The sequence below is a fragment of the Pseudophryne corroboree genome, chromosome 4 (assembly GCF_028390025.1).
Source record: "Pseudophryne corroboree isolate aPseCor3 chromosome 4, aPseCor3.hap2, whole genome shotgun sequence".
Taxonomy (NCBI): domain Eukaryota; kingdom Metazoa; phylum Chordata; class Amphibia; order Anura; family Myobatrachidae; genus Pseudophryne; species Pseudophryne corroboree.
This window is the reverse complement of record NC_086447.1, coordinates 420,261,353-420,288,725: the sequence shown is the minus strand read 5'-3', so window position 1 is coordinate 420,288,725 and position 27,373 is coordinate 420,261,353. Positions and strand designations below refer to the sequence as shown.

At 48.8% G+C, this 27,373-nt stretch overlaps 1 protein-coding gene across 1 annotated transcript in view; it reads left to right on the top strand.

Moving 5' to 3' along the window:
• Positions 1-1,135: 1,135 nt before the first annotated feature.
• The window catches only part of TMEM30A (transmembrane protein 30A), a 130,540-nt gene continuing 104,302 nt past the window's right edge, over positions 1,136-27,373 (top strand). Inside the window, exon 1 of the mRNA XM_063916826.1 lies at positions 1,136-1,540. Coding sequence (XP_063772896.1) covers positions 1,310-1,540 — 231 coding nt within the window. The 5' untranslated portion in view covers positions 1,136-1,309. The remainder of the gene's footprint in view (positions 1,541-27,373) is intronic.

Here is a 27,373-nt window from a genome sequence, read left to right as displayed (position 1 = left end):
CCAGTGTATTTCATGCCCAAAACAGCGTTGGGCCAGGCAAAATACAACTGCGTCATATGTAAGTGACCACCCTTTGTTGTTTTTGGGGGTCAAATTTGTGGCCCAAGACTAGTTAACCCTTGCTAAACTACAGCTACTTATTCAAAATGGCAAAATATGGTGTGTGTGCCCACTTTGCCAGTGTATTTCATGCCCAAAACAGCGTTGGTCCAGGCAAAATACAACTGCGTCATATGTAAGTGACCACCCTCTGTTGTTTTTGGGGGTCAAATTTGTGGCCCAAGACTAGTTAACCCTTGCTAAACTACAGCTACTTATTCAAAATGGCAAAATATGGTGTGTGTGCCCACTTTGCCAGTGTATTTCATGCCCAAAACAGCGTTGGGCCAGGCAAAATACAACTGCGTCATATGTAAGGAAACCTACTCTGTTGATTTCAGGTGTCAAATTTGTTACCCAAGACTCATTAACCCTTGCAAAACTGAATGATCTGAATAAGAAGCTGGAGCTCGAATAAGAAGTGAATAAGAAGCTAGAGCTTGAATAAGAAGTGAATAAGAAGCTGGCCGAATAAGAAGCTAACTTCAGCATCGTTATCTATACTTTCTTTCTAAGGGCTCAGGAGAGCCCCTAGTGTGCATCCAACCTCGGCCGGGCACAAGATCATACTGAGGCTTGGAGGAGGGTCATAGTGGGAGGAGCCAGTGCACACCAGGTAGTCATAAATCTTTCTAGAGTGCCCAGCCTCATTCGGAGCCCGCTATTCCCCATGGTCCTTACGGGGTTCCCAGCATCCACTAGGACGTCAGAGAAAAATGTGGTTTCGGGACACTGAGCATAGCCCCGCCCCAACACCCGCTAAGCCCCGCCCCTGTCTTTTCATTGGTCCGCGGACTAGTCAGCAAATTTCAATGGTGGCCATCGAGTGGTGCATTAAACGGCTGGTGTAGCATAACGTTCTATACCGAGACGTCACACGCAGTAACGCGGCATCACACTGTACCACCAGCAGCCATATACAGTAACTGAGCTGCTCCCAGTTACTGCTGTGCTGCTGCTAGGCTACGGTCTCACTGGGAAAATGGCCGCCGCCTTAGAGCGACAAATGTGTAGCTCTAGCGCTGCTGACTCAGGTGTGCTGGGCGTGGCTAACGGCGCATCCGCAGACGGCAGCGTTGTTTCCGCGTTGGGGCACGCCCATTGTTGACGTCAGATAATCAACAGCAGCAGGACAGAGTGAGGGCAGCGGGGTTGTGGTGTTGGGGCAGTTGCGCTCTGACTGCCGGTGACACCGGGGGAGGGGGACACTATGGCTATGAACTACAAGGAGGAGGACGGGCACCACTCCGGTGTTGGCCCCGGAGTGGCCGTGAAGAGCAAGAAGCCAGATAACACGGCTTTTAAGCAGCAGCGACTTCCGGCTTGGCAGCCCATCCTCACCGCCGGGACCGTACTGCCGGCCTTCTTCGTTATCGGCATCATCTTTATCCCTATAGGGATCGGCATATTCGTTACCTCCAATAACATCCGGGAGTATGAGGTGAGGACTGGGCGCTGTATGTGTACAGGAGGTGCCGCGGGGGGCATGAGACTGGTGGGGATGGGTGGTATAGCCTGTCACATTCTGTGGTATATGTCTGTTATAGTGGGGCACAGTAATGCGGTAGGTGGGCGCTGTCACACAGCAGCAAGGCTCAGCTCCACAGTCCCATTAATCACAGATCCTTGTTCTAAAATACCGTCACGAAATGAGTATTCAGGCAATGCACAGTACTCAAAACACCTGCAATTATATATAACCACGCCCAGTACTGAGTACTGCTATGTATTAGCTACTATTTATATACTGTACTGCACACGTTACGCAGCACTTCACAGAGAATATAGCAGTCATTCACATCAGTCTTTGGGGGAAATTCAGATTTGCAGCGATAGCGGTCTGAATACCTTTTGTGGGGTGCGCGAGCCCAATAAGATGCTAAAAGCATCTCTGGGCTGCGATTGTCTCTGCCTGATTAACAGACAGAAAAGGGGGCGCGCCAATGGTGCTAGAACACCGTTGGTGGGGCGCAATCTGGACAATGCAGGCGTGTCTGGACCCTTTGCGGGGCGGGCTGTGGCAGCTGCGTGACATCACACGCTGCTGCTGTGACCTTGGATGTGGCGGGTAACTCCCTGCCAGCGTGCAGGAGCTGCGCAGGCAGGGAGCTACTCGCCGGGTGCAAAGGCATTGCCGCCGTGTGATGCTTGTGCACTTGTTCTGGGAAGGGTGGGTGGGCAAAGCCAGACATGCGGGGCGGACTAGCCCTGTGCTGGGCGTCCCCCCGCATGTCTGAGTAACTGATCAGATGTGCTGAATTTAGCACGTCTGCGGTCAGATCTGAATTAGGCCCTTTGTATCTGGAATTCACCATATTGCAAGCAAGGGGTGCAAATATATCATATACTGTCTGCTTTTGCTTGTAGCCCACAGTTACTGGGCAGGCTTATTTTTACTGCAAGTTCCATTTGAGTTTGGATACAACCCTTTTAAATCAAAAGCTGTTGTGCTATCATGGTACCTGTGACCACTCTGCATGACCATAGTGTTCTGTGTGTATGCCCAATCTGCTGCTTGTACACATTGGGGGTAATTCAGACAGACTGGTTGTCTGAATTTTTTTGTTGAGTGTGCACACGCACCCCGGCAGCACAGTAAGATGCTAAAAGCATCTCTGGGCTGCGGTCACCTCTGCCTGATTGACAGTCAGAGGCGGTCGCGGGGTTGGAGGGGTTATGCCAACAGCGTTAGAGCACCGTTCGGGGGGTCCAGACATGGCAGACGTGTCCGAACCGTTGCGGGGGCGGGCTGCGGCGGCCACACGCAGCCGCTGTGACCCGGGACGTGGCAAGTAGCTACTTGCAGCATGCGATCCTTTTGCACCCTTCTGTGTGTGTGTGGTGGATTGGGGGCCAGTCAGACATGCGGGGCGGACTAGCCCTGTGCTGGGCATCCACCGCATGTCTGAGAAACTGATCGTAGATGTGCTGAATTTAGCACATCTACGATCAGATCTGAAAAAGGCCCCTTGTTCATAGCATCCATCTGTTGTGCTGCATATATTGTGGAACAATTATTTAGTTATTTAGTTATTAACAGTTTCTTACATAGCGCAGCATATTCTGTTGCGCTTTACAATTAGACCAACAGTAATAGAACAAAACTGTGTAAAAACAGACAGACAGAGGTAGGAAGGCCCTGCTCGCAAGCTTACAATCTATAAAACAATGTAATGTGGAGAAACCAGGTGTTGTTCACGATGTTTACACGGTATGTATGCCACATGAACACACCATGACCCCATGATGAAGGTTTGATAACGGAAACGGGTCTTAGGGATGGCTGTGCATTTACCCATGGACTTTATCCTGTGGAATTTTATCCCGCGGCACCCCCGCCCCTGGACCCCATCTGCGTCTCCCCTGCACCCGCCACTCCCCCAACCACAGCACCTACTAGGTGATTCATCATGTCCTGCGTGCGCTGTTCACTCCGTTGCAAGGGTCTATGACCCCTTAACCATTGCATGCCCTTTGTCCGTGCAATATTTCTCTATCGTCCTAGTGGATGCTGGGGTTCCTGAAAGGACCATGGGGAATAGCGGCTCCGCAGGAGACAGGGCACAAAAAGTAAAGCTTTATGATCAGGTGGTGTGTACTGGCTCCTCCCCCTATGACCCTCCTCCAAGCCTCAGTTAGGTTTTTGTGCCCGTCCGAGAAGGGTGCAATCTAGGTGGCTCTCCTAAAGAGCTGCTTAGAAAAGTTTAGCTTAGGTTTTTTATTTTACAGTGAGTCCTGCTGGCAACAGGATCACTGCAACGAGGGACTTAGGGGAGAAGAAGTGAACTCACCTGCGTGCAGGATGGATTGGCTTCTTTGGCTACTGGACATTAGCTCCAGAGGGACGATCACAGGTACAGCCTGGATGGTCACCGGAGCCTCGCCGCCGGCCCCCTTGCAGATGCTGAAAAGAGAAGAAGGTCCAGAATCGGCGGCAGAAGACTCCTCAGTCTTCTTAAGGTAGCGCACAGCACTGCAGCTGTGCGCCATTGCTCTCAGCACACTTCACACGGCAGTCACTGAGGGTGGAGGGCGCTGGGGGGGGGGGCGCCCTGGGAAGCAATGTAAACCTATTTTTTGGCATAAAATACCTCACATATAGCCTCCGGGGGCTATATGGAGATATTTAACCCCTGCCAGAATCCGTTAAAGAGCGGGAGACGAGCCCGCCGAAAAAGGGGCGGGGCCTATCTCCTCAGCACACAGCGCCATTTTCCTCACACAGCTCCGCTGGTCAGGAAGGCTCCCAGGCTCTCCACTGCACTACAGAAACAGGGTAAAACAAGAGAGGGGGGGCAAAATTGTGGCAAAATTATATATATTAAAGCAGCTATATAGGGAGCACTTATTATAAGGCTATCCCTGTCATATATAGCGCTTTTGGTGTGTGCTGGCAAACTCTCCCTCTGTCTCCCCAAAGGGCTAGTGGGGTCCTGTCTTCTTTAAGAGCATTCCCTGTGTGTCTGCTGTGTGTCGGTACGTGTGTGTCGACATGTATGAGGACGATATTGGTGTGGAGGCGGAGCAATTGCCAAATATGGGGATGTCACCCCCTAGGGAGTCGACACCAGAATGGATGGCTTTATTTATGGAATTACGGGATAGTGTCAACACGCTAAAGCAGTCGTTTGACGACATGAGACGGCCGGACAATCAATCAGCACCTGTCCAGGCGCCTCAAACACCGTCAGGGGCTGTAAAACGCCCGTTACCTCAGTCGGTCGACACGGACCCAGACACAGGCACTGATTCCAGTGGCGACGGTGACGAATCAACCGTATTTTCCAGTAGGGCCACACGTTATATGATTTTGGCAATGAAGGAGGCGTTACATATTGCTGATACTACAGGTACCACAAAACAGGGTATTATGTGGGGTGTGAAAAAACTACCTATAGTTTTTCCTGAATCGGATGAATTAAATGAGGTGTGTGATGAAGCGTGGGTTGCCCCCGATAAAAAACTGCTAATTTCAAAGAAGTTATTGGCTTTATACCCTTTCCCGCCAGAGGTTAGGGCGCGCTGGGAAACACCTCCTAGGGTGGACAAGGCGCTCACACGCTTATCAAAACAAGTGGCGTTACCCTCTCCTGAGACGGCCGCACTTAAAGATCCAGCAGATAGGAGGATGGAAAATATCCAAAAAAGTATATACACACATACAGGTGTTATACTACGACCAGCTATAGCGACAGCCTGGATGTGCAGTGCTGGGGTAGCTTGGTCAGAGTCCCTGATTGAAAATATTGATACCCTGGATAGGGACAATGTTTTACTGTCTTTAGAGCAAATAAAGGATGCGTTTCTTTATATGCGTGATGCACAGAGGGATATTTGCACACTGGCATCACGGGTAAGTGCTATGTCCATTTCGGCCAGAAGAAGTTTATGGACGCGACAGTGGTCAGGTGATGCGGACTCAAAACGGCATATGGAAGTTTTGCCGTATAAAGGGGAGGAGTTATTTGGTGTTGGTCTATCGGATTTGGTGGCCACGGCTACAGCCGGGAAATCCACCTTTTTACCTCAAGTCACTCCCCAACAGAAAAAGACACCGACTTTTCAGCCGCAGCCCTTTCGTTCCTTTAAAAACAAGAGAGCAAAGGGATATTCATATCTGCCACGAGGCAGAGGAAAGGGGAAGAGACTGCAACAGGCAGCTCCTTCCCAGGAACAGAAGCCCTCCCCCGCTTCTACAAAAGCCTCAGCATGACGCTGGGGCTTCTCAAGCGGACTCGGGGGCGGTGGGGGGTCGTCTCAAGAATTTCAGCGCGCAGTGGGCTCACTCGCAGGTGGATCCCTGGATCCTGCAGATAATATCTCAGGGTTACAGGTTGGAACTAGAGACGTCTCCACCTCGCCGTTTCCTGAAGTCTGCTTTACCAACGTCCCCCTCCGACAGGGTGACGGTCTTGGAAGCCATTCACAAGCTGTACTCTCAGCAGGTGATAGTCAAGGTACCCCTTTTACAACAAGGAAAGAGGTATTATTCCACTCTATTTGTGGTACCGAAGCCGGATGGCTCGGTAAGACCTATTCTAAATCTGAAATCCTTGAACCTGTACATAAAAAAGTTCAAGATGGAGTCACTCAGAGCGGTGATAGCGAACCTGGAAGAAGGGGACTTTATGGTATCCTTGGACATCAAGGATGCGTATCTCCACGTTCCAATTTACCCCTCACACCAGGGGTACCTCAGGTTCGTCGTACAGAACTGTCACTATCAGTTTCAGACGCTGCCGTTTGGATTGTCCACGGCACCTCGGGTCTTTACCAAGGTAATGGCCGAGATGATGATTCTTCTTCGAAGAAAAGGCGTATTAATTATCCCATACTTGGACGATCTCCTAATAAGGGCAAGGTCCAGAGAACAGCTAGAGATGGGACTAGCACTGTCTCAAGAAGTGCTAAAGCAGCACGGGTGGATTCTGAATATTCCAAAATCCCAGTTAATTCCGACAACACGTCTGCTGTTCTTAGGGATGATTCTGGACACGGTTCAGAAAAAGGTTTTTCTCCCGGAGGAAAAAGCCAAGGAGTTATCCGAACTTGTCAGGAACCTCCTAAAACCAGGAAAGGTGTCTGTACATCAATGCACAAGAGTCCTGGGAAAAATGGTGGCTTCTTACGAAGCAATTCCATTCGGCAGATTCCACGCAAGAGTTTTCCACAAGGAAGAAACTTCCAGGGCGTGTGGTCGAGCCTGGAAACGTCTCTTCACATAAACATTCTGGAACTAAGAGCAATCTACAATGCTCTAAGCCAGGCAGAACCTCTGCTTCAAGGAAAACCGGTGTTGATCCAGTCGGACAACATCACGGCAGTCGCCCATGTAAACAGACAGGGCGGCACAAGAAGCAGGAGTGCAATGGCAGAAGCTGCAAGGATTCTTCGCTGGGCGGAGAATCATGTGATAGCACTGTCAGCAGTGTTCATCCCGGGAGTGGACAACTGGGAAGCAGACTTCCTCAGCAGACACGACCTTCACCCGGGAGAGTGGGGACTTCATCCAGAAGTTTTCCACATGCTTGTAACCCGTTGGGAAAGACCAATGGTGGACATGATGGCGTCTCGCCTCAACAAAAAACTGGACAGGTATTGCGCCAGGTCAAGAGATCCGCAGGCAATAGCTGTGGACGCGCTGGTAACGCCTTGGGTGTACCAGTCGGTGTATGTATTTCCTCCTCTGCCTCTCATACCAAAAGTATTGAGAATTATACGGCAAAGAGGCGTAAGAACGATACTAGTGGCTCCGGATTGGCCAAGAAGGACTTGGTACCCGGAACTTCAAGAGATGATCACGGAGGATCCGTGGCCTCTACCTCTGAGAGGGGACCTGCTTCAGCAGGGTCCCTGTCTGTTTCAAGACTTACCGCGGCTGCGTTTGACGGCATGGCGGTTGAACGCCGGATCCTAAATGGAAAAGGCATTCCGGAAGAAGTCATTCCTACCTTGATGGAAGGAAGTAACCGCGCAACATTATCACCGCATTTGGCGAAAATATGTTGCGTGGTGCGAGGATCGGAGTGCTCCGACGGAGGAATTTCAACTGGGTCGATTCCTACATTTCCTGCAATCAGGATTGTCTATGGGTCTCAAATTGGGATCTATTAAGGTTCAAATTTCGGCCCTGTCGATTTTCTTCCAGAAAGAATTGGCTTCAGTTCCTGAAGTCCAGACCTTTGTTAAGGGAGTACTGCATATACAGCCCCCTGTGGTGCCTCCAGTGGCACCGTGGGATCTCAATGTTGTTTTGGACTTTCTCAAATCTCATTGGTTTGAACCACTAAAAAATGTGGATTTGAAATATCTCACATGGAAAGTGACCATGCTGCTAGCCCTGGCTTCGGCCAGGAGAGTGTCAGAACTGGCAGCTTTATCTTACAAAAGCCCATATCTGATTTTCCATTCGGACAGGACAGAACTGCGGACTCGTCCGCATTTTCTCCCTAAGGTGGTGTCAGCATTTCATCTGAACCAGCCTATTGTAGTGCCTGCGGCTACAAGCGACTTGGAGGACTCCAAGTTGTTGGACGTTGTCAGAGCTTTAAAAATATACATTTCAAGGACAGCTGGAGTCAGGAAATCTGACTCACTGTTTATACTATATGCTCCCAACAAGTTGGGCGCTCCTGCGTCTAAGCAGACTATTGCGCGCTGGATTTGTAGTACGATTCAGCTTGCACATTCTGTGGCAGGCCTGCCACAGCCAAAATCGGTAAATGCCCACTCCACAAGGAAGGTGGGTTCTTCTTGGGCGGCTGCCCGAGGGGTCTCGGCATTACAACTCTGCCGAGCGGCTACGTGGTCGGGGGAGAACACGTTTGTAAAATTCTACAAATTTGATACCCTGGCTAAGGAGGACCTGGAGTTCTCTCATTCGGTGCTGCAGAGTCATCCGCACTCTCCCGCCCGTTTGGGAGCTTTGGTATAATCCCCATGGTCCTTTCAGGAACCCCAGCATCCACTAGGACGATAGAGAAAATAAGAATTTACTTACCGATAATTCTATTTCTCGGAGTCCGTAGTGGATGCTGGGCGCCCATCCCAAGTGCGGATTATCTGCAATAATTGTACATAGTTATTGTTACCTAAATCGGGTTATTGTTGTAGGGAGCCATCTTTCAGAGGCTCCTCTGTTATGTCAAAGTCAGAAAAATATCTCTATGCACACTACCATATTTGCACCTCACACAGGTCCGTGCTGCGCATGCGTACGCTCTCCCGTACGTGCGCATACTCACAGTCGCGGGCACCCGCAGGCGCATGGTATGCGTATTTACGGTAGAGTTTATGCGATCGTAGCGTGCGACTCAATCATTACATATTTTCACTAATAATGTATTTTGTAGATCATGGTCCCTTTGATAGATTCTGAAAGTTTGGTTAATATAGAATGTTCATGAACAGAGAAATCCCTCTTTGTTTGATACGAAGGGTCAGACAGGAGTAATACAGTGGTGTTTAGTATCCATCGGAAGAATATTTAATTAGAAATATTCCGGTGTTGGTTTGAAGCAGATCAATCGCTCGTGCGAATAGTTATGGACATAAGAAGTTTATGAACATTTACTTTATTTGCACTTTATTACCCATGCGGCGGGAAACCCAGTTTCCCTCCCACCTGAGCAGTTGGAAATAGTCACAGCCCACCTGTATGAATCAACCTATGACCTTTTGTTATAATGCGAAGCCGAATTCCTGTGTCCAATGGACAATGAGATTGTAGGGACCATTGAATTGTATTGTGTGTGGGGCATAAATAGGCAGGCCGACCGTATCCAGTGCACTCTCTTCAACGGTTCTCATTGCTGATAATCGGGAGCTGGATATCGAGGCGCATGCGATCGTTTCCCTTTGTGCGTAAGTTTTCTCCGTAATCATATTGTCTTACTGTGAGCCATCTCTCTCCCTCTCTCCCTCTCTCCCTCTCTCCCTCTCTCCCCCTCTCCCCCTCTCCCCCTCTCCCCCTCTCCCCCTCTCCCCCTCTCCCCCTCTCCCCCTCTCCCCCTCTCCCCCTCTCCCCCTCTCCCCCTCTCCCCCTCTCCCCCTCTCCCCCTCTCCCCCTCTCCCCCTCTCCCCCTCTCCCCCTCTCCCCCTCTCCCCCTCTCCCCCTCTCCCCCTCTCCCCCTCTCCCCCTCTCCCCCTCTCCCCCTCTCCCCCTCTCCCCCTCTCCCCCTCTCCCCCTCTCCCCCTCTCCCCCTCTCCCCCTCTCCCCCTCTCCCCCTCTCCCTCTCTCCCTCTCTCTCTCTCTCTCTCTCTCTCTCTCTCTCTCTCGTATTTTCCTTTTATTGTATTTCCTGTGTAGTTATCTGGTTAGTTGGTTTATGTTATATTGTAGTGTATCATTTGTACTGTGATTCCTTTTGCAAGTATAATAGTTATAATACATATAATAGGTTTTGGACCCTAAGCCCAGGTATCTGTGTATTCTTTATAGGGTTAAGCATTCTCTGAGCGTCGGTGACGCTCAAGCAGCTTTGTAGTTAATCAGGTTACACCAGGTTGCACTTACACTCTGTCTCTACACTAAGGTATACTGTATATTTTGTTGTTAAAGGTATAGATATAAAGGTTTTAACGTTGTAAGCGTCTGCACCGCTGGTGATCTCCTCGTGGTCCCGAGCGTACGCTACGCTATAGCGAATCATTACGTTAGTCGGCAGCCAATAGCGTGTCTGCCTGTGATCACTGGGCCGTAAGCGAACGTGACGCTTGAGCGTCTCGACTACGGTTGAGCGATCGCTACACAACTTGCGTACCCTTACGGTACTTCTTACGTAGATAGCGTACAGTGTTCTTAGACCTCTTAAAGTGTTTTATATACGATAAATATTTAGCTTTATCAGTTATCATACTGTTAACTGGGTTTAGATCACAGGTTGTACGGTGTGATTGGTGTGGCTGGTATGAGTCTTACCCTGGATTCCTAAATCCTTCCTTATTGTGTACGCTCGTCCGGGCACAGTATCCTAACTGAGGCTTGGAGGAGGGTCATAGGGGGAGGAGCCAGTACACACCACCTGATCATAAAGCTTTACTTTTTGTGCCCTGTCTCCTGCGGAGCCGCTATTCCCCATGGTCCTTTCAGGAACCCCAGCATCCACTACGGACTCCGAGAAATAGAATTATCGGTAAGTAAATTCTTATTTTAACCACTCACACAATTATGTTTGGAGGTAATACTCCATATAATAAAAATATTGCATGCCGCAAGGGTTAAGGGCCCCTTACGACGGTGTGAAGAGCGAATCACCTAGTGTGTGTGTGTGTGTGTGTGTGTATATGTAATATATATACACACACAGTTGCTCCGGCACTCTATAACATCCATGGCCGGATTGGTTTTGCTCAGGTGCCCTCCCCAGCAGAGGGAATTTCCACTGTACTACAGACCAATGAATGAAGCGGCACTCAGAGACTGCAAATTCTAAAGTGTATGATGCCGCATTTTGCACCAATACACTTTTGAATTTGCAGTCTCTGAGGGTTGCCTCGTTCATTGGTATGCATGTGTGTATGTGTGTGTGTGTGTGTATATATGTGTGTATATATATAATATTCATATATTCTTTCTTTCTCTGGCTGGGTCCACAGGATTATCCACAGGATAACATTGGGATATTGTCGAGCGACAGTGAAGATGGCACCAACACGATCACGAGCTTTCTGGCCTCCCAGGATGCATTGGGGCCTCCACTATATAGTCCCGCCCACTGACTCAGTCAGATCAGTTTTTTGCTTGGTGCGGCAGGAAGCCGCATGGTCACAGGGCTGCTGTGAAAGCAGCCTCAAGTTTTCATTACTTTATTTTTATAGACTTACTGTTTTGGTTTGAGCGACTTCTCTTAACAGCGTCTTAAGCGTGTATTAGAAAGAGTCGCTCCAACAACTCCCCACCGGGTCGCAACAACGCTTACCTTCGCGGTACAGTGCTGTCTCGACGGGCGTCTGTGTCGGATGTTCTAGCAGGTCCAGCAGACGTTACCAGGCTGTGGCCGGAGCATGGGGAGACAGTGAGTATATGGACTTCCTCTTACTAGAGGGGTCAGGACACAGCTACGCTGATTTGGTGGAGACTACAAACAGCGTGTTGATGCGCCGAACATCTCGAGTGTGACAGCGCTACGCTCCGGGGATCAAAGGCGCCAGGACTAGGTGAGGCCGCGATCCTGGGAGTTAGTCAACAGGGGGTTTCAGACGCTCTCCTGGCCGTCCCTCCTCCGAGTTCATGGCCAGTTCCCGCGGGTCTCTCGTTTCATGAACTGAATGACCTCACTTCCGGCTCAGACGCTACCACGAGGGTACTCGGTCGCAGCTTAGACGCTGCTGTTGTGTACACTGGATATAAACCCGCCCAGACCGAGTCGCAGGCCTTTAGTGTCTGCATGCACGTGGAGTCGCTCAGCGTCCGTGTCCGTTATCAGTTACCAAGAGCGGCAGTGTACACCAGTAGCGTCTGAATCCACTCAGCGTCTTTCGAGTGTCTTTGCTTGGATATGGAAGTGTGGTGAGTCTCCCTGTATCCCGCTCCCTGGAGGCAGGGTATACAGTTCTAAAAATTCCTTCTACTTCTTAGTGTGCACTGTTAATTTTTAGTACCTATTGCATATGAGACCTGTATATTACTGTGTTTTCTGCATGTTATGTTGAAAAAGAACCAGTTTAAACAGAAGTACAATTTTCCTACTTATGTATAAGTTATTATGGAGGTTGTATTCTCATATGACAATGTCTAATGCTTTAACATGTGACTGACTGCTAGTATGTGTGCTGACTTTTCTGTGTAATGTCAGTCCTGTTCTGACCCTCAAATCAGGTACACTGTGGTCAGATTGATTTCACCTCTATATACTGATTATAGGGTGTGGTTCAGTCACAAAATTGTGTAGTCAATATCAGAAAAAATGTCTGTGAGCGGCAAAAGTGATGAGGAGAATTTGTCAAGCACTCCTACAGCCCTAACATGCTTATCTTGTAAGTCAGGGGTAATTGATATGATTCAATTGGTCACTTATGAGGGTTTGTGTGCAAACTGTTTCGCTTTTCAGCGAAGTAAAAAACAGGAGTTAGTTCAACCTCCAGTAGAGCCACCATGGAATATGTTCGCAAAGACTCTGTCTTCAATAGCGGACAGGTTAGCTCCAGTAGCACCACCTCAAGGGTTAGGTTACACTATGAACCCATACATGCAGCTCCCTTCCTATGGTTTGGTTCCAGTAGCCTCTACAAGCAACCAAGGGGTAGGTAAGACTAAGACAGATACGTCTGTATGGCAGACTACACAAGAGGATACATCGGATGATGATGCGGAAACAATAGATTCAACTCCGTATGATGATCAGTCGCAGAGCTTTAGTTCAGATGATGTAGCTGAACTCATTAATGCAGTAAAGGCTGTGCTTTCTCTGGAAGAACCAGCCAAGACAGCGTTAAAAGCAAAAGCACCTGTATTCAAACGAACAAAGTCAGTGAAAGCTGAATTTCCAGCGTCAGAGGAGTTGACGGAAATGATGGATGAGTCTTGGGCAGCGCCCGGTAAAAAGTATAAGATTCCTAGGAGATGGGATTCTTATTATCCATTTCCTGCTGGAGATTGTTCGAAGAGAGAAGTTCCTCCAAAAGTAGATGCACATGTTCTGCGACTAGTGCACAAATCTGCTTTGCCACTGTCATCTACCGCTTTGAATGATGTCACAGACAGGAGGGTAGAGAGCCTATTGAAAAATATTTTTTCTCTTGTGGGTGCAGTGGTAAGACCTGCTATGGCTTCGGCCTGGGTAGCAAAGGCAATGGGCGAATGGATAGAGGAACTAGAGAATGACATCCCCTCTCCTACTAGGGAGCAAGAGGATCGTCTTTGCCGTTTAAGACAATCTGCCCAGTATTTAGAAGAAGCAGCCATTGATGTAGGCACTGTTGCTTCTAAAGCTTCAGCCCTGGCAGTAGTCGCTCGCAGAGCAGTCTGGCTACGGACCTGGAAGGCAGATGCGGAGTCCAAGAAGGAATTGGAAGCATTGCCTTTCGTGGGTAATATATTATTTGGAAAACCTTTATCGGATATCCTAGAATCAGAGGCTGAATCGAAGAAGGTCAGATTTCCGGCTACCTACAACCCTAAGTCCAAGAGTTTTAAAATTTCGCTCATTTCGCTGGCAAAGCAAAGCGAAAGGTAAAGAGGAGCCTAAACAACCCCAGTTTAAATCCAGGGGTAGGAAGCAGTGGGCTAGCAAAAAGCCAGCTTCCAAACCTGAACAAAAGCCCTCCGCCTGAAGAGACGGGCCTCCGCCTGAAGGATTCCAGGGTTGGGGGCCGACTCCTGCAATTAGCACCCACATGGCAACAGTCAACAACAGATACCTGGGTGCAGAAGGTAGTATCTCAGGGGTATGGGTTCCCATTCAGGAGGCAGCCTCCTCAAAGATTTTTTTGCACCAGCCCGTCTCGTATAGAGTCGAAGGCCAATGCCCTGCAAGAAGCAGTCCAAAAATTACTGCAGTCAGGTGTGATTGTCCCAGTACCTCCATCACAAAAGGGACAGGGGTATTACTCCAATCTGTTTCTAATCCAGAAACCAAATGGGTCATATCGACCAATTCTAAATCTGAAGATGTTGAACAATTACATATGGATCCCGAAGTTCCACATGGAGACGTTACGCTCCATAATGTTGGCTATGGAACCAGGAGACTATATGGTATCTCTGGATGTGCGGGATGCTTACCTACATGTGCCTATAGCACTATCACATCAGTGTTACCTCAGGTTTGCCATCCTCAAAGAACACTTCCAGTTCCAAGCTCTGCCCTTCGGGCTAGCTACAGCACCCAGGGTGTTTACCAAGATCATGGTGGTTATGGCAGCTTGTCTGCGCAAACAAGGGATAAGAATATTCCCATACCTAGACGACCTATTAATCTTAGCACAGTCGCAAGATTTACTGTTGAGCCATCTCCAACAGACGATAGTTTGTTTACAGACACGGGTGGCTCATAAATTGGGAGAAGTCGTCCCTGAATCCATCACAGCGGATGGTTCATTTGGGAGCCATATTGGATTCAGACCTACAGAGAGTTCTCTTACCAGAGAAGAAAATAGTCAAGGTGCAGGTCATGGCTCAGGAAGCGTTGCAAGCCCAGACAATGTCAGTCCATGCAGCAATGCGACTGTTGGGTCTGATGGTATCAACGTTCGACATGGTGGAATATGCGCAATTCCACTCCAGACCATTGCAGCATCTCATTTTGACAAAATGGAACGGAAATCATCAAACAATAAAGAAGCAGATGATAAAGATTCCAGTAAATGTAAAAAGGTCTCTAGCATGGTGGCTACAGACAGACCATTTAAACAAGGGGAGACCCTTTTGGATAAAAGAGTGGCAAGTCCTGACGACAGATGCCAGCCTGCAAGGTTGGGGGGCGGTACTCGGAAGCCTATGGTTCCAGGGAAAATGGACCGCAAGGGAAAGTCGCCTGCCGATAAATCTGTTAGAAATAAGAGCCATTTACTTGGCCCTAGTTCAGGCAAAGGACAATCTACAAGGAAGACCAGTCCAGATCCGCTCAGACAATGCGACGGCAGTAGCATACCTAAATCATCAAGGAGGGACTCACAGGAAGAGTCTGATGGAGGAAGTAACTCCCATTCTAAAGTGGGCAGAACTCCATCTCCCAGCATTGTCAGCAGTATTTGTCCCGGGTGTACTAAATTGGGAAGCGGATTTTCTCAGTCGGCACACCATTCAGGAAACCGAATGGGCACTACACCCAGAAGTGTTTCAGACACTGGTGAACAGATGGGGTCTACCGGAGATAGACCTTATGGCGTCTCGTCTAAACAACAAAGTTCCGAGGTACGGATCAAGAACAAGGGACCCAGGAGCAGTCCTGGTAGACGCACTGTCAGTAGAATGGAGGTTTCAGCTGGCATATCTGTTCCCTCCAATATCTCTGTTACCCAGAGTAGTGAGAAAGATAAAACAGGCAAAAGGAGCAATCATTCTAATAGCTCCAGCTTGGCCAAGAAGGCATTGGTACACAGATCTGTGGAGAATGTCCGTGGAAGCACCGATACTGCTCCCTCAACGTCCAGATCTGTTAATGCAGGGTCCTTGTTGTCACAGTCATCTGGATCGCCTGTCTTTGACGGCGTGGCTGTTGAAACCTCTATCTTAGAGGCTAAAGGATTTTTCAAAGCAAGTAATCCAAACCATGCTTAGAGCAAGAAAGCCTTCTTCGGCCCGTGTATATCATAGAATATGGCAAGCCTATATTCATTGGTGTTCTGGAAAAAATTACAATCCAAGAGCCTTTAAAGTAGCTAGAATTTTGGATTTTCTGCAGGCAGGATTGGATAAGGGGTTGAATGTTGCTTCCTTGAGGGTGCAAGTCTCAGCGTTGACTGTATGGTTTCAGCAGAAGATTGCTGACCTACAGGATGTACGTACGTTTTTCCAAGGAGTAGTACATATTCAACCTCCATTTGTTCCTCCTGCAGCTCCCTGGGATTTGAATTTAGTTCTTAAATTTCTCCAGGGTCCTTTGTTTGAACCACTTGAGAGAGCGGATCTTAAGTGGTTAACGATTAAAGTTCTTTTTTTACTGGCAATGGCGTCAGCCAGAAGAGTGTCAGATTTAGGAGCATTATCATGTAAGTCTCCTTTCCTAAGTTTTTTTCCAGACAGAGCAGTTCTCAGAACGAGATCTAGCTATCTTCCAAAGGTGGTGTCAAAGTTTCACCTGAATGAAGAGATTGTAGTCCCAGCTTTTCAGGTATCGGGACTATCTGCGGGAGAAGCGTCACTGGACGTGGTCCGGTCTTTAAAAATCTATATAGATCGTACTAGTGCCATCAGGAAAACAGATTCCCTCTTTATCCTCTACGGATTCCATAGGAGAGGTTGGCCTGCTAGTAAACAGACGCTGGCGAGATGGCTCCGAGTGGTAATATCTGAAGCTTATTCTCATGCAGATCTCCCTATTCCGGCTAATGTCTCTGCACACTCTACACGTAAGGTAGGTCCTTCTTGGGCAGCACAACAGGGTGCATCAGCAGAACAGATATGTAAGGCAGCCACATGGTCTTCCATAAACACATTCATCAGATATTATGCCTTGGATACTTTTGCCTCTCATGACGCAGACTTCGGGCGAAAGGTCCTCCTGTGCAATCAGGAGCGTCCCCACCACTAAAATGGCTTTGGGAATCCCAATGTTATCCTGTGGATAATCCTGTGGACCCAGCCAGAGAAATAAACGTTATGGTAAGAACTTACCGTTGATAACGTGATTTCTCTTATGTCCACAGGTATCCACAGGGATCCCACCCGGACGCATCTGATTTGAGGATCTAGACAAACACTAAAAACCTCTTCCTTCTTGTATGGAAGGGTGTGCATGTGTGTTCTTATCGCCTGTACAGGTCTCTACCTAATGTTCCTGCCTATAATCGCTGTGGAAAGAACTGATCTGACTGAGTCAGTGGGCGGGACTATGTAGTGGAGGCCCCAATGCATCCTGGGAGGCCAGAAAGCTCGTGACCGTGTTGGTGCCATTTTCGCTGTCGCTCGACAATATCCCAATGTTATCCTGTGGATACCTGTGGACATAAGAGAAATCACGTTATCAACGGTAAGTTCTTACCATAACGTGTGTGTATATATATATATATATATATAATGTGTGTGTGTGTATATGTGTATATATATATATATATATATATATATATATATATATATATATATATATATATATATATATATATATATATATATATATATATATATATATATATATATATCGGAATTAACGTACTTAACAAAGTGATAATCTCTTGTTTGCGATCTGCAGAGTTTGCAGCAGTCATAGCCATGATTCCCTCCTGGGACTACTATTTATCAAACTCTGAAGACTTTGGCTATTCATAACTTCCCACTGTTCACTATGGGGCAATCCTGGCCAGAGAGGTCTAATCTTTCTCTGGTGGGTTGGATTGGCTGTGATTTCAAATACAACATGCAGTTGCGCAGCCAGCTCCAAACCCAGAATAATTAATTCAATACACAGTACATAAAATAACTTTAGGGGTCATTCCGAGTTGATCGCTCACTAGCAGTTTCTCTATCGTCCTAGTGGATGCTGGGGTTCCTGAAAGGACCATGGGGAATAGCGGCTCCGCAGGAGACAGGGCACAAAAAGTAAAGCTTTAGGATCAGGTGGTGTGCACTGGCTCCTCCCCCTATGACCCTCCTCCAAGCCAGTTAGATTTTGTGCCCGGCCGAGAAGGGTGCAATCTAGGTGGCTCTCCTAAAGAGCTGCTTAGGAAAGTTTAGCTTAGGTTTTTTATTTTACAGTGAGTCCTGCTGGCAACAGGATCACTGCAACGAGGGACTTAGGGGAGAAGAAGTGAACTCACCTGCGTGCAGGATGGATTGGCTTCTTGGCTACTGGACATCAGCTCCAGAGGGACGATCACAGGTACAGCCTGGATGGTCACCGGAGCCTTGCCGCCGGCCCCCTTGCAGATGCTGAAGTAAGAAGAGGTCCAGAATCGGCGGCAGAAGACTCCTCAGTCTTCTAAAGGTAGCGCACAGCACTGCAGCTGTGCGCCATTTTCCTCTCAGCACACTTCACACGGCAGTCACTGAGGGTGCAGGGCGCTGGGAGGGGGGCGCCCTGGGAGGCAAATGAATACCTATTTTGGCTAAAAATACCTCGCATATAGCCTCCGGAGGCTATATGGAGATATTTAACCCCTGCCAGAATCCGTTAAGAGCGGGAGACGAGGCCGCCGAAAAAGGGGCGGGGCCTATCTCCTCAGCACACAGCGCCATTTTCCCTCACAGAAAGGCTGGAGGGAAGGCTCCCAGGCTCTCCCCTGCACTGCACTACAGAAACAGGGTTAAAACAGAGAGGGGGGGCACTAATTTGGCGATATGCTTATATATATATTAAGATGCTATAAGGGAAAACACTTATATAAGGTTGTCCCTATATAATTATAGCGTTTTTGGTGTGTGCTGGCAAACTCTCCCTCTGTCTCTCCAAAGGGCTAGTGGGTCCTGTCCTCTATCAGAGCATTCCCTGTGTGTGTGCTGTGTGTCGGTACGTGTGTGTCGACAGGTAGGAGGACGATGTTGGTGAGGAGGCGGAGCAATTGCCTGTAATGGTGATGTCACTCTCTAGGGAGTCGACACCGGAATGGATGGCTTATTTAGGAAATTACGTGATAATGTCAACACGCTGCAAGGTCGGTTGACGACATGAGACGGCCGACAAACAATTAGTACAGTCCAGACGTCTCAAAAACACCGTCAAGGGTTTTAAAACGCCCGTTTACTTTAGTCGGTCGACACAGACACAGACAGGGACACTGAATCCAGTGTCGACGGTGAATAAACAAACGTATTCCTTATTAGGGCCACACGTTAAAGGCAATGAAGGAGGTGTTACGTATTTCTGATACTACAAGTACCACAAAAGAGGGTATTATGTGGGATGTGAAAAAACTACCATAGTTTTTCCTGAATCAGATAAATTAAATAAAGTGTGTGATGATGCGTGGGTTCCCCCCGATAGAAAATTATGGGCGGTATACCCTTTCCCGCCAGAAGTTAGGGCGCGTTGGGAAACACCCCTTAAGGTGGATAAGGCGCTCACACGCTTATCAAAACAAGTGGCGGTACCGTCTATAGATAGGGCCGTCCTCAAGGACCAGCTGGCAAGGCTGGAAAATATAATAAAAAGTATATACACACATACTGGTGTTATACTGCGGCCAGCGATCGCCTCAGCCTGGATGTGCAGAGCTAGGGTGGCTTGGTCGGATTCCCTGACTAAAAATATTGATACCCTTGACAGGGACAGTATTTTATTGACTATAGAGCATTTCTATATATGCGAGATGCACAGAGGGATATTTGCACTCTGGCATCATGAATAAACGCGATGTCCATAACTGCCAGAAGATGTTATGGACACGACAGTGGTCAGGTGATGCAGATTCCAAACGGCACAGTATGGCCGTATAAAGGAAGAGGACTTGTTTGGGGTCGGTCCATCGGACCTGGTGGTCACGGCAACTGCTGGAAAATCCACCGTTTTTTACCCTAAGTCACATCTCTGCAGAAAAAGACACCGTCTTTTCAGCCTCAGTCCTCTCGTCCCTATAAGATCATATCTGCCCAGGGATAGAGGAAAGGGAAGAAGACTGCAACAGGCAGCCTATTCCCAGGAACAGAAGCGTTCCACCGCGTCTGACAAGTTCTCAGCATGGCGCTGAGACCGTACAGGACCCCTGGATCCTACAAGTAGTATCCCGGGGGTACAGATGGGAATGTCGAGACGTTTCCCCTTCGCAGGCTCCTGAAGTCTGCTTTACCAAGTCTCCCTCCGACAAGGAGGTAGTATGGGAAAAAATTCACAAGCTGTGTTCCCAGCAGGTGACAATTAAATTACCCCTCCTACTACAGAAAAGGGGTATTATTCCACACTATATTGTGGTACTGAAGCCAGAAGGCTAGGTGAGACTTATTCTAAAAAATTTTTTTTGAACACTTACAAAGGTTCAAATTAAGATGAAGTCACTCAGAGCAGTGATAACGAACCAGGAAGAAGGGGACTATATAGTGTCCCGGGACATCAGGGATGCTTACCTCTATGTCCCAAATTTGCCCTTCTCACTAAGGGTACCTCAGGTTCGTGGTGCAGAACTGTCACTATCAGTTTCAGACGCTGCCGTTTGGATTGTCCACGGCACCCCGGGGTCTTTACCAAGGTAATGGCCGAATTGATGATTCTTCTTCGAAGAAAAGGCGTCTTAATTATCCCTTACTTGGACGATCTCCTGATAGGGGCATAGTCCAGGGAACAGTTGGAGGTCGGAGTAGCACTATCTCGGATACTGCTACAATCAGCACGGGTGGATTCTAAATATTCCAAAATCGCAGCTGATCCCGACGACACGTCTGCTGTGCCTAGGGATGATTCTGGACACAGTCCAGAAAAAGGTGTTTCTCCCGGAAGAGAAAGCCAGGGAGTTATCCGAGCAAGTCAGGAACCTCCTAAAAACAGTGCATCATTGCACAAGGGTCCTGGTAAAAATGGTGGCTTCCTACGAAGCAATTCCATTCGGCAGATTTCACGCAAGAACTTTTCAGTGGGATCTGCTGGACAAATGGTCCGGATCGCATCTTCAGATGCATCAGCGGATAACCCAATATCCAAGGACAAGGGTGTCTCTCCTGTGGTGGTTATAGAGTGCTCATCTTCTAGAGGGCCGCAGATTCGGCATTCAGGATTGGATGCTGGTAACCACGGAGCCCAGCCTGAGAGGCTGGGGAGCAGTCACACAAGGGAAAAATTTCCAGGGAGTGTGATCAAGTATGGAGACTTTTCTCCACATAAATATACTGGAGCTAAGGGTAAATTTATAATGCTCTAAGCTTAGCAAGACCTCTGCTTCAAGGTCAGCCGGTATTGATCCAGTGGGAAAAACATCACGGCAGTCGCCCACGTAAACAGACAGGGCGACACAAGAAGCAGGAGGGCAATGGCAGAAACTGCAAGGACTTTTCGCTGGGCGGAAAATCATGTGATAACACTGTCAGCAGTTTTTCATCCCGGGAATGGAAACTGGGAAGCAGACTTCCTCAGCACGACCTCCACCCGGGAGAGTGGAAACTTCATTGAGAAGTTTTTTTCCACATGATTGTAAACCGTTGGGAAATACCAAAGGTGGACATGATGGCGTCCCGTCTGAACAAAAAACGGGACAGGTATTGCGCCAGGTCAAGGGACCCTCAGGCAATAGATGTGGACGTTCTGGTAACACCGTGGGTGTACCAGTCGGTGTATGTGTTCCCTCCTCTGCTTCTCATACCTAAGGTGCTGAGAATTTCAAGACGTAGAGGAGTAAGAACTATACTCATGGCTCCGGATTGGCCAAGAAGGACTTGGTACCCGGAACTTCAAGAGATGCTTACAGAGGTCTTATGGCCTCTGCCGCTAAGAAGGGACTTGCTTCAGCAAGTACCATGTCTGTTCCAAGACTTACCGCAGCTGCGTTTGTCGGCATGGCGATGGAAAGCCGGATCCTAAGGGAAAAAAAGGCATTCCGGAAGAGGTCATTCCTACCCTGGTCAAAGCCAGAAAGGAGGTGACCGCACAACATTATCACCACGTGTGGCGAAAATTTGTTGCGTGGTGTGAGGCCAGGAAGGCCCCACAAAGAAATTTCAACTCGGTCGTTTCCTGCATTTCCTGCAAACAGGAGTGTCTATGGGCCTCAAATTGGGGTCCATTAAGGTTCAAATTCGGCCCTGTAAATTTTCTTCCAGAAAGAATTGGCTTCAGTTCCTGAAGTCCAGAAGTTTGTCAAGGGAGTATTGCATATACAAACCCCTTTTTTGTGCCTCCAGTGGCACTGTGGGATCTCAACGTAGTTCTGGGATTTCTCAAATCACATTGGTTTAAAACCAGTCAAATATGTGGATTTGCAGCATCTCGCATAAAAAGTGACCATGCTCTTGGCCCTGGCCTGGACCCGGCGAGTGTCAAATTGGTGGTTTTTTCTCATAAAAGCCCATATCTGTTTGTCCATTCGGACAGGGCAGAGCTGCGGACTCGTCCCCAGTTCTCTCCCTAAGGTGGTGTCAGTGTTTCACCTGAACCAGCTTATTGTGGTGCCTTGCACCTACTAGGGACTTGGAGGACTCCAAGTTGCTAGAAGTTGTCAGGGCCCTGAAAATATATTCCAGGACAGCTGGAGTCAGAAAATCTGACTCGCTGTTTTATACTGTATGCACCCAACAAGTTGGGTGCGCCTGCTTCTAAGCAGTCGATTGCTCGTTGGATTTGTAACACAATTCAACTTGCACATTCTGAGGCAGGCCTGCCACAGTCTAAATCGGTTAAGGCCCATTCCACAAGGAAGGTGGGCTCATCTTGGGCGGCTGCCCGAGAGGTCTCGGCATTACAACTCTGCCGAGCAGCTACGTGGTCAGGGGAGAACACGTTTGTAAAATTCTACAAATTTGATATCCTGGCAAAAGAGGACCTGGAGTTCTCTCATTCGGTGCTGCAGAGTCATCCGCACTCTCCCGCCCGTTTGGGAGCTTTGGTATAATCCCCATGGTCCTTTCAGGAACCCCAGCATCCACTAGGACGATAGAGAAAATAAGAATTTACTTACCGATAATTCTATTTCTCGGAGTCCGTAGTGGATGCTGGGCGCCCATCCCAAGTGCGGATTATCTGCAATACTTGTACATAGTTACAAAAATCGGGTTATTATTGTTGTGAGCCATCTTTTCAGAGGCTCCGCTGTTATCATACTGTTAACTGGGTTTAGATCACAAGTTGTACGGTGTGATTGGTGTGGCTGGTATGAGTCTTACCCGGGATTCAAAATTCCTCCCTTATTGTGTACGCTCGTCCGGGCACAGTACCTAACTGGCTTGGAGGAGGGTCATAGGGGGAGGAGCCAGTGCACACCACCTGATCCTAAAGCTTTACTTTTTGTGCCCTGTCTCCTGCGGAGCCGCTATTCCCCATGGTCCTTTCAGGAACCCCAGCATCCACTACGGACTCCGAGAAATAGAATTATCGGTAAGTAAATTCTTATTTTTTAGCAGTCGTGCAAACGCATAGTCGCCACCCACGGGGGAGTGTATTTTCGCTTTGCAGGAGTGCGAACGCCTGTACAGCAGAGCGCCTGCAAACGCATTTTGTGCAAAACAAGACCAGCCCTGTAGTTACTTATCCTGTGCGACGTTTGCTGCGACGAGTGACATGGTCATGACGTCAGATACCCAGCCACGCCTGCATTTTTCCAGACGCTCCCAGAAAACGGTCAGTGGCCACCCAGAAGCACCCTTTTCCTGTTAATCTCCTTGCCATCGGCAGTGCGTTTGGAATCGTTGCTAGAACCAGTGCAAAACCACAAATGACTTTGTACCCGTACGAGGCGCGTGCGCATTGCAGTGCATGTGCAGATTAGCCGTTTTTTCTCTAACGTCCTAGTGGATGCTAGGGACTTTGTCAGGACCATGGGGATTAGCGGCCCCGCAGGAGACAGGGCACAAAAATAAAGCTTTAGGATCAGGTGGTGTGCACTGGCTCCTCCCCCTATGACCCTCCTCCAAGCCTCAGTTAGGTTTTTGTGCCCGTCCGAGCAGGGTGCAATCTAGGTGGCTCTCCTAAAGAGCTGCTTAGAAAAAGTTTTTAGGTTTTTTATTTTCAGTGAGTCCTGCTGGCAACAGGCTCACTGCAACGAGGGACTTAGGGGAGAAGAAGTGAACTCACCTGCGTGCAGGATGGATTGGCTTCTTAGGCTACTGGACACCATTAGCTCCAGAGGGATCGAACACAGGCCCAGCCATGGAGTCCGGTCCCGGAGCCGCGCCGCCGACCCCCTTACAGATGCCGAAAAGCGAAGAGGTCCAGAAACCGGCGGCAGAAGACTTTTCAGTCTTCATGAGGTAGCGCACAGCACTGCAGCTGTGCGCCATTGTTGTCACACACTTCACACCAGCGGTCACGGAGGGTGCAGGGCGCTGCAGGGGGCGCCCTGGGCAGCAATGAGAATACCTTGTTCTGGCTAAAAAATACATCACATATAGCCCTTGGGGCTATATGGATGTATTTAACCCCTGCCAGGTCTCACAAACTCCGGAGAAGAGCCCTCCGAAATAGGGGGCGGGGCCTATCTCCTCAGCACACAGCGCCATTTTCCTGCTCAGCTCCGCTGCGAGGAAGGCTCCCAGGACTCTCCCCTGCACTGCACTACAGAAACAGGGTAAAAAAGAGAGGGGGGGGGGGGCACTTTTTTTTGGCGTTTTTGATATATATTAAGCTGCTATAAGGGAGACAACACTTCTATAGGGTTGTTCCTATATATTTCTAGCGCTTGGGTGTGTGCTGGCAAACTCTCCCTCTGTCTCCCCAAAGGGCTAGTGGGGTCCTGTCTTCGAATGTTGGTGTGGAGGCGGAGCAATTGCCGGTAATGGTGATGTCACCCCCTAGGGAGTCGACACCGGAATGGGTGGCTTTATTTATGGAATTACGTGATAATGTCAGCACATTACAAAAATCAGTTGACGACATGAGACGGCCGGAAAACCAATTAGTACCTGTACAGGCGTCTCAGACACCGTCAGGGGCTGTAAAACGCCCTTTACCTCAGTCGGTCGACACAGACCCAGACCCAGACACGGACACCGAATCTAGTGTCGACGGTGAAGAAACAAACGTATTTTCCAGTAGGGCCACACGTTATATGATCACGGCAATGAAGGAGGCTTTACATATCTCTGATACTGCATGTACCACAAAAAGGGGTATTATGTGGGGTCTGAAAAAACTACCTGTAGTTTTTCCTGAATCAGACGAATTGAATGAAGTGTGTGATGAAGCGTGGGTTAACCCCGATAGAAAACTGCTAATTTCAAAGAAGTTATTGGCATTATATCTTTCCCGCCAGAGGTTAGGGCGCGCTGGGAAACACCCCCTAGGGTGGATAAGGCGCTCACACGCTTATCAAAACAAGTGGCGTTACCGTCGCCTGAAACGGCCGCCCTCAAGGATCCAGCAGATAGGAGGCTGGAAACTACCCTGAAAAGTATATACACTCATACTGGTGTTATACTGCGACCAGCCATCGCCTCTGCATGGATGTGCAGTGCTGGGGTGGTTTGGTCGGATTCCCTGACTGAAAATATTGATACCCTGGATAGGGACAGTATTTTACGGACTATAGAGCATTTAAAGGATGCATTTCTATATATGCGAGATGCACAGAGGGATATTTGCACTCTGGCATCGAGAGTAAGTGCGATGTCCATATCTGCCAGAAGAAGTTTATGGACGCGACAATGGTCAGGTGATGCGGATTCCAAACGGCATATGGAAGTATTGCCGTATAAGGGGGAGGAATTATTTGGGGTCGGTCTATCGGATTTGGTGGCCACGGCAACAGCCGGGAAATCCACCTTTTTACCTCCGGTCCTCTCCCAACAGAAAAAGACACCGTCTTTTCAGCCGCAGTCCTTTCGTTCCTATAGGAACAAGCGGGCGAAAGGACAGTCATATTTGCCCCGAGGCAAAGGAAAGGGTAAGAGAGTGCACCAAGCAGCTTCTTCCCAGGAGCAGAAGCCCCCCCCGGCTTCTGCAAAGCCCTCAGCATGACGTTGGGGCTTTACAAGCGGACTCGGGGGCGGTGGGGGGTCGACTCAAGAATTTCAGCGCACAGTGGGCTCACTCACAGGTGGACCCCTGGATCCTGCAGATAATATCTCAGGGTTACAGGTTGGAATTCGAGAAGTCTCCCCCTCGCCGGTTCCTAAAGTCTGCTCTGCCAACGTCTCCCTCAGACAGGGCGACGGTATTGAAAGCCATTCACAAGCTGTATTCTCAGCAGGTGATAGTCAAGGTACCCCTCCTACAACAGGGAAAGGGGTATTATTCCACACTATTTGTGGTACCGAAGCCGGACGGCTCGGTAAGACCTATTCTAAATCTGAAATCTTTGAACCTGTACATACAAAAATTCAAGTTCAAGATGGAGTCACTCAGAGCAGTGATAGCGAATCTGGAAGAAGGGGACTTTATGGTGTCCCTGAACATCAAGGATGCTTACCTGCATGTCCCAATTTGCCCTTCACATCAAGGGTACCTCAGGTTCGTGGTGCAAAACTGTCATTATCAGTTTCAGACGCTGCCGTTTGGATTGTCCACGGCACCTCGGGTCTTTACCAAGGTAATGGCCGAAATGATGTTTCTTCTACGAAGAAAAGGCGTATTAATTATCCCTTACTTGGACGATCTCCTGATAAGGGCAAGGTCCAAGGAACAGCTGGGGGACGTAGTAGCACTAACCCAAATAGTGCTGCAACAGCACGGGTGGATTCTGAATTTTCCAAAATCTCAATTGACCCCGACGACACATCTGCTGTTCCTGGGAATGATTCTGGACACGATTCAGAAAAAGGTGTTTCTTCCGGAGGAGAAAGCCAAGGAGTTATCCGAACTTGTCAGGAACCTCCTAAAACCAGGGAAAGTGTCTGTGCATCAATGCACAAGAGTCCTGGGAAAGATGGTGGCTTCTTACGAAGCGATTCCATTCGGCAGATTCCACGCACGAACTTTTCAGTCGGATCTGCTGGACAAATGGTCCGGATCGCATCTGCAGATGCATCAGCGGATAACCTTGTCGCCACGGACAAGGGTGTCTCTTCTGTGGTGGTTGCAGAGTGCTCATCTGTTAGAGGGCCGCAGATTCGGCATACAGGACTGGGTCCTGGTGACCACGGATGCCAGTCTGAGAGGCTGGGGAGCGGTCACACAGGGAAGAAACTTCCAGGGAGTATGGTCAAACCTGGAGATGTCTCTTCACATATATATATACTGGAGCTAAGAGCGATTTACAATGCTCTAAGCCTGGCAAAACCCCTGCTTCAGGGTCAGCCGGTGTTGATCCAGTCGGACAACATCACGGCAGTCGCCCACGTAAACAGACAGGGCGGCACAAGAAGCAGGAGAGCAATGGCAGAAGCTGCAAGGATTCTTCGCTGGGCGGAAGATCATGTGATAGCACTGTCAGCAGTGTTCATTCCGGGAGTGGACAACTGGGAAGCAGACTTCCTCAGCAGACACGATCTACACCCGGGAGAGTGGGGACTTCATCCAGAAGTCTTCCACATGATTGTGAACCGTTGGGAAAAACCAAAGGTGGACATGATGGCGTCTCGCCTCAACAAAAAACTGGACAGGTATTG